Consider the following 8,182-nt stretch of genomic DNA (forward strand, 5'->3'; position numbering starts at 1 on the left):
TTCCTTCCTTCCTTCCTTCCTTCCTTCCTTCCTTCCTTCCTTCCTTCCTTCCTTCCTTCCTTCCTTCCTTCCTTCCTTCCTTCCTTCCTTCCTTCCTTCTCACATCCCTGTTTTTCATGGTTACTCTGCAGCTGTAGACAAAAGGAGACAGATGATTACCTTATGAATGTTTTTAAGTGGACTCCTATGAAAAGGAATCAGAATGCTACTGCTCTTTGTAACCATCATCTGTTTCTATAAGGGAGATTACGTTTAATGTGCTGCATACAAAACTGGAATGGTATCTAGAAAGATTTAGTTCTAATTAATTTTACAAATTGGTAGTGTTCTATTTAAAATTATTTGTGTTTAATTCTCTTTATATATGAAAAGTTTCTATGAATCACTCCTGTATTCTGTTTCCTATCCATGATACTTAAAAGAAGATAAGATAAAGAATTCTTACCTTTGTAGAAGCTTTATATAAGCTAATAATGAAGTTAGACTAAGAATAGTAAAAATTAAAGCTTCGGGAAGTGATCTAATACCCAATTCTTATAATATCTATAAAATTTTGATGGTGGGTTGTACTATCCAGAGGAGATGCCAAATTATCAAGTGTATTATTTTCCTTTCTTTTTCTTTTCTTTTATTCCTTGTAAAATTTTTATTTTAAAAATAATAAGTACAATTAAATTTCTATGAATAAGAGTAGTTTAAAATTGGAATATTAATAGGGTCCATTGAGAATCACCTAAAATCACAGGAAATTCTTTCCTTTTTTCTTTCTTCTTTTCTTTTACTCCTTATAAAATTTTTATTTTAAAAATAATAACCTTAAGTCTCTATAAATAAGAGTAGTTTAAAATTGGGATATTAATGGGGTCTTTTGAGAATGATCTAAAATTACAGGAAGTCTCTATTTTTCTCTTTTAGAATTAAAAAAAATGTAATCCACTGAACATGATATGCTAATATATTTTCCCCTTCGTGAAATCTTCCCACTGGTATAGTCTACAGATCTTTCTGCCCCCCCTTTTTTTTCTTTTAACTATGTTCTTATGCTCAAAACACCTGGAGAACCAATCAAAGGAGAATCCTTCATAGACTATATTGCTAATCATTTTGATTAAATACCTATCTGTAAAATTTAGTAAAGAGAAAACCTCACAGAAATTCTCTTGATACAGCTGCTCATTTACTGGTTGCTCATTCTTTTATGCAAAATTGGCATCAATTCTATAAACTTAAAATGCAGGTTCAAAGTCATTTAGCCTTAAAAAATTGCAACTTCTTTACTATTGTTGGAAGACAGCTACTGTCTGCTATTTTACCATTTCCTCAGGGAAGAGGTTCTAACCTAAAGTATGTAAACTTGTTTTAAATATATATATATATATATATATATATATATATATATATATATATATAATTTTATGCTTTTGAAAACATTTTTTTGAGAAGGGGTCCAAAGACTTCACCAGACTAAAGAGAACCATAAGAGGAAAAAAAAATTAAGAACCTCTGCCTTAGTGCATCTTTATGCAATAAAGGAAACAAGAAACATACATACCTCCTACGTTGTTCTTGTAGGTATTATATAATTCTTTTACTCTTCTGTAACGAAAAGCCAGCTTCCTCATCCAGTCAACACCTCCTCTAACACCTGTTGGCAAACAAAGGTTTGCACTACTTGCAGCTGCATGGAAGCCATCAGTTGCAAAACTGTAGGTACTGCAACACCCAAAATACATTAAAAATAAATAAAAGAAATAATTACATTTGCAAATCTCATTTATTCAATTTCTATAGTAAATAGTATTACTGAAAAGTATGCTCACCTTAAGTCTTGACCATTATCATCAGAAGAAACATCATCTATATGAACTTGATCACACTCCTGTCAAAGACATTTAAAAAGTCATTTTCTTTCCAAATGATAAAACATTCTGACATGCTTTTCTTTTTGCCATTTTTAAAAGTGTGTGTGTGTGTGTGTGTGTGTGTGTGTGTGTGTGTACAAATCTGTGATTTTCCTCACTGAACAAGCAACCAAGGCCAGAAGATGGCAGTATTGATACGGTGACATTTGTCTGCTAAATTCAATTTTCTATTGTTTTCTCAAGCTTGAAAAGTACCGAAAATTTCTCCCCTGCCAAAGCAGAATCTGTTAAAAAGTTATTTTTAAAAAAATCAACAAATCTCTTCCTCTTCTCTTCCTCTCCCTCTTCTATTTCTACTTACTTTCCCTCTGTCCATTTCAACCTTGTTTTCTATTTCTTCCTATTTCCCCTTCCTTCTCCTCATCTTCTTCCCTTCTCTTTTACTACCACTAATACATCAAAGCAAATTTTTAAGTGATTATTTTGTTAATCCAAAAGATGGGGAGCAAAGAAGATCTAAGTTTAAACAAATTCTGTAAAACCAAGTGATCACTATTATTTATTATTTGTTGTGTTTCTACAAAGTGGTTTCATAGATTATAGTTTCCTATGAATTTTCCATGTCTTTCTGCATTTAGTTGACCATGAAATATTATAAAAAAGCAGTTCCTTTTGTGAAAAGGAACAAGTAACATTGTAAAACCTATGTATTACCTTGTTGAGCAAGCCAAATAAAGGGCATTGCTTGTTGGTTTTAAGGGGTCACCTAGCCCCTTGTTTCTTTACTACCCTGTGGTGGTTTTGATCATGTTAGATGGTGTCAGAATCAATGAAAATTATTTGAGTTAGAGAAACAGCAGAACCCTATTCCTTCTTCTCCCCCCAGATTCTCTTTCCTTCTTCATTCAGGTCCTGGCAGCAAAGGTCTTTCCAGGAGATTGCCATTTACTCAAGCAGGTTGATGTTAGAGGGCTGCTTCACCCCACCTCTGTTTCTTCAGGGAAAGAAGTTTTGACTTGTTCTCCCCTTGGATGAGTTTATGTTCAGCTTCCCTGAGAGGAAGTGTCAATGTGACTTATAAAAACCCAACCTTTACAGTAAATAAAAATGCATCCAAATTTTTAGCAGGTGTTCAGGAAAAAAAAATGGTTCCATAGATTATAGTTTCCTATGAATTTTCCATGTCTTTCTGCATTTAGTTGACCATGAAATATTATAAAAAGCAGCACTGGCAATATACACATATACACAGATATGGGATATAAATACATACATATATGACATACACATATATTTTTCTTATTGTTGGGGCATTTCAGTTGTGTTTGGCTCTTTGTGACTCCAGTAGGAGTTTTCTTAACAAAGATACTGGAGCAATTTGCCATTTTTTTCTCCAACTCATTTCATAGATGAAGAAATAGAGGCACAGGGTCAAGTGACTTGCCTTGGTGTCACATAGCTAGTAAGTCTCTGAGGTCAGATTTGAACTCAAGAAGATGATTCTTCCTGATTCCAGACCCAGTATTCTACCCATTGTACCACCTAGCTGCCCATATACATATGTGTGTATACACATATACATATATTTAACTATAGTAGGATATATCTATTTGTCCTCTATTTAGGTCTAAATAGCACGGGGTGGGGGGAGATTCTCTTATTGTATTAATTAATATAATAGTAATATAATGATATAATAGAATATATAATATATTATACATTATAATAAATTATATAATAATAAAATAGTAATAATATAATATAATGCTGTCACTATTATTTTTCTTGTGTTCAGGGTTTTTTTTTCACTGATTAGAATAATTTTGATTGACTGATTTGGAGTGAAAGGGGAGGGACCTTCCAGAAAAAAAACAAAAGTATTATCTTGCACAAAAGAAAACCTTGTCAAGTGTGGGCACATAATATGCCAGACTTGCATTTTTGTTTTTATATGCAAGTGTTATAGGAATGCTCCCTCAGAAAATCATGGAAAATCTGACTGAATAGGAATGGAATTTGATAACATATATCTATACATATATGTATATATACAATGTGTGTATGTATACATATATATGTGTGTATACAATTTGGCTTTTCTCTTTTTTTCATTCTTAATCATTTTACTCATCTCTGCTTGCTCAAGCATATTAAGTACTCATTTAAACAAGTATGATGGCATGCCTCTGAGATTTTTCAGATATCCCTTATAGGATAATATTCCTTTTGTTAATATAATTATTTACATTTATCAGATTTTTTGATAGTCTAGTAATCAAATACTTAAGACTTAGCAACAATACTTTACAGAAGCAACTTCTAGCTAGTGTCTCAGGTTTCATTTCATCCCTGAGATTTAATCAGTAGGTCACTGCTGAGTAACTCTGAGTACCTATATGTGTGTGTGTGTGTGTGTGTGTGTGATCATATTATTTTGAGGCAGTGAAGTAAAGCTTGAATTAAAGTCAGAATGACTGGTTCAAATCATGCTGTTTACACATATTAACTCTGTGTCCCTGATCCTAGGGAACTCTCTAAGATCCTGACATACAGAACAATTGATTATCTGCACTGGAAAAGAGAGATTTCTCATGATGGATTTCCTTATATGAGGCTCTTATGTGCCCCCACCCACATCCATCCATCCACCCATCCATATGTATGTGTTTATGCATATGTATATCTACATGTAGATGTGTATACATATGTGCACACATGAATATATGCACATACATGCAAATATGTATATACAACATATACAATTTGTGTGATTCAGATATTTATGAGTTACATTTTTGAACATTTAATATACATAGTTTCCTGGCTTTCATTAAATTCCATTAGTCCCCAAGTTCATAGATAAATATAAGATTTTTTTTCTACAGAGAAAATATTTTTTCACAATGTGTAATAGCCTTTCTACAAATTAAATCTAGAGCATAGTAACAGTCTTTATATGATGCCAACTTAAAATGAAAATTAAAATGAGTATAGAAATATTAGAATTGTTTTTTAGCAGCAAAGTGTAGTCTCTGAAGTTAGTTGTAAATATGCTGTTGATGACATTTAATGAAGACATTCACAAGAGTTAGCTTTTCCAAACCACTAAGCCATTACTTTATCCATTTGGGTGCTTCTCCCACAGATGCAGTTAATGACTTATTTATGACCCAGGTCAACTAATTTTGTCCATTTTTTGTGCCAGAAAAGATTCATCATCTCGGGAATAATTTTGTGAGTTTTTCTGAACTCAGATTGGTTGATATCTGATGTGAGACAAAGATTTTTTTTTAAGTCTCACTGAGTTGTTAAGATCTTCTATAAACTGAGCTTAGCTGCCAATACTGCAGAACCCAGGTCACCACCACCATGTATTCATCACTGGATAGGATCTTATACTGAGAAGCCCAGGTGTTTATGTGGTAACCTTATTTTTTTGGATGGCTTGTGTGATTTCATTGGCATAGGGATATTTAATGCCAATTTAAAAAGTTACTTCTGGTTTGAATACCCTTATATTTTGATTTGTAGAGGAATTCTGCACACATTACAAGGATTAACTCATATGATTCATGAGCATATAATCAGACTTTTGAAAACTAATACAAAAGTATCCAATCTAAATATTTAGTATGAACTCTGTGCTTAAAGTTTTTATAATTTTATTCTCTTCAAATCTGTCCATAGTTAAGTATGCCTGTTGAATCTGGAATATTCTCCTGCAGTAAGTATTGGTGATGGAAAGTCAAACTGGCATCTATATCTTGCTGAATAATTGTTCCCCATTAAAAAAAAAATAGAGACTTGGGAAAGGCCTTAAAGTGAAATCATGCTTCTAATTAGCCTGCTGTTCAATTCTTTAGTAAAACTTTTTTTTTATAAAGGTTCTACCAATAATCATAGATGGCTTAGTTATCTACCATTAATAAATGAGGGGAGCACAGACTTGTCACTCATAAATCATGGGTCTGAGAATGATGACGTAATAAAGATTTGAGAACTCACTGGGTTTTGTAGTTCATTATAATAGGGCCACAGAATCACAAGACTGAAGACTCAGAGATCTAAAGCTAAATGATTCCTTAATATACTGTTAGGCTTTTTGTTTTCAACATTTATATGAGCCCAGATTTTACTGTATTTTTCCCTAGTAATAAGTAGTCAAAGAATTAATGTTCAACTTTAGAAAACAGTTGGCAGGAAGTTATTATTAAAATAAAAACAGTGGTTATCACAGAGAAGAATTTTAATTTGTATCTTCTCAGAAACTATAGAAGTTGCCAGCAGCTGTGACCACACAAGTTGTGCTAGCTACTAAGATTTAGATTCTTGAGTAAACCCATAATAAATTGAAAGGAAAGTTACTCTTTGGCAGCTCAACCTCAAGTGTCTAAGGATGAACAAGTAGCAATCTTCCTAAAATTTTCCTTGTAGTTAAGCACAGTACCCTACCCTACTACTATGTGAGGAAACTGTATTTGTTTTGGTGTGTGTGCAAACATGCTTTGTGTATGTATCTGTGTGTAGTGGGAAAGGTGCCTGCCACCTAGCAGCACAAATTGTTCAGGCATTTTCTGCTCACAGTGAAATGAATTTCATGTCAATTAAAATGAAAAATGAGCTCACTTCCAAATAAATATGCTCTCTAGAATAATGATTGTTCATCTATAGGTAAGAAATATAAAGAATGGTGGATCTAATTGCTGTTGGAGAGTTTTATTTATTCCTGGATTATCTCATTCTACACATTGGTTGTACTCATTTTTTTCAGATGGTTCAGTATAACGAACTATATAAAATTGATTCATTCAAAGGGAGTTCAGTATCTGAAGATGGCCCCCAAGTAATATTCCAAAAGCCTGGTGAAGTGATTGATAAATCCAATGTTGGGTAACATAGGCTTTTAGTTTTAATTAAAAAGGAATTTGTAATAAGCTCTTAAAAAATAACTCACCAGAAAAAATCCCAGTCACCACAGTTTTTATAATGAATTCATAGAATAGGAAAGAAGATATCTAACTTCTTTTATTTAATAGTGACTAATAAAATATTTGTATGATATGTACATACACCACATTTCCTAGTGTTCACTTTTTTCATGGAATTTAAAAAATCTTGTAGCATATTACTGCCACCTTTTCTGTCTTAGTCTCTACCTGAAAATATAGAGTAATACTTTGAATTTGTCCCATATGTTCTACAATGAGAGAGAGAGACAGACAGAGAGAATTCTGCTTTTGCTATTGATAACATTTTTAAGGTTAAAATGAAATTTCTAAAAAGGTTTAAAATGCATTTTGAAATATTTTAGGGAAAAGTTGCTTCTAAATACAAATTAGGATAATTATCCTTTTATTTCTACTATCAGAAAAAATGTGACCTGTCTTAAGATAGGATGCAAATCTGAAAACTTGAACACTTTTTTTATGTAGGAAGTTCAAAACTACATGACTTTAAAATACATTTCCTATTTACATATTTTATAAAATCATTTTATATGTCACACTTATTTTGGCAGTAGAATTATTTGAAAACATGCCTCAATAACTAATTTTTATTCTTTAGAACTTATAAATTGCATGAGAGTAATGAGTACTTCTACTGCCCATTAAAAAAGTTTCTTTTACATAGACAGTAATTCCATCATCCAGAAAAAAAAGTAATTTCCTATCCTTAAAAAAAAATCTATTTATACAACATACTTATGGTACATATATTATTGGGATGAACATAATTTTTCATTGTATGGATAGATCTCAAATGCTACTAAAATTGGTTCAAAGATCTCAGTAACTTTAATAGTTTAAGTCACATTAATTTAGTTCTTTTTTCTTTAAATGATATCTGCATAGGAAGATTTTCATTTTGATGTAGACCAATATAAAAAAATTCAATTTTTTTGAATTAATGAATAAATACAAGAAAACCTCTGTAGAAACTTTTTTTCCCTTATGCATGAAGGAAAACTTTTTTTCCAATGCCCAAATGACTCAATAATTGTAAAGTAGGTTCCTAAATAGAGGCTGTATTAACTCTGGATATTAGAGCATTGGTTGCTCAACTTATTACAGTTAATTTTCAATTATTCAAGGGCTAATTATGCATGTAGATTATCCAGTCCCTTCCTCCCTTTCTCCTTTTTTTCTTTCCTTCCTTCCTTTCTTCCCTCCCTCCCTGCCTCCTTCCCTCCCTCCCTCCTTCCCTTCTTCCTTCCCTCCCTCCTTTCTTCCTTCCTTCCTTCCTTCCTTCCTTCCTTCCTTCCTTCCTTCCTTCCTTCCTTCCTTCCTTCCTTCCTCCCTCCCTCCCTCCCTCCCTCCCTC

At 32.4% G+C, this 8,182-nt stretch overlaps 1 protein-coding gene and 1 long non-coding RNA gene across 7 annotated transcripts in view; one reads left to right on the top strand and one right to left on the bottom strand.

The window, feature by feature from the left end:
- The window catches only part of LOC138153223 (uncharacterized), an 89,194-nt gene that overhangs the window by 28,365 nt on the left and 52,647 nt on the right, over positions 1 to 8,182 (top strand). The window lies entirely within an intron of this gene.
- The window catches only part of EYA4 (EYA transcriptional coactivator and phosphatase 4), a 335,518-nt gene that overhangs the window by 15,209 nt on the left and 312,127 nt on the right, over positions 1 to 8,182 (bottom strand). For all 6 annotated transcript variants that reach the window (XM_069077351.1, XM_069077350.1, XM_069077346.1 and 3 more), the window contains 2 exons: positions 1,821 to 1,879; positions 1,553 to 1,713 (listed from right to left, as the gene is read on the bottom strand). In XM_069077351.1, the coding sequence (XP_068933452.1) occupies positions 1,553 to 1,713; positions 1,821 to 1,879 (220 nt within the window). The remainder of the gene's footprint in view (positions 1 to 1,552; positions 1,714 to 1,820; positions 1,880 to 8,182) is intronic.

This window comes from Petaurus breviceps, unplaced genomic scaffold (genome assembly GCF_028583685.1).
Source record: "Petaurus breviceps papuanus isolate PSGF00001 unplaced genomic scaffold, PetGlider_PUasm1.0 90977, whole genome shotgun sequence".
NCBI classification, from domain to species: Eukaryota; Metazoa; Chordata; class Mammalia; order Diprotodontia; family Petauridae; genus Petaurus; species Petaurus breviceps.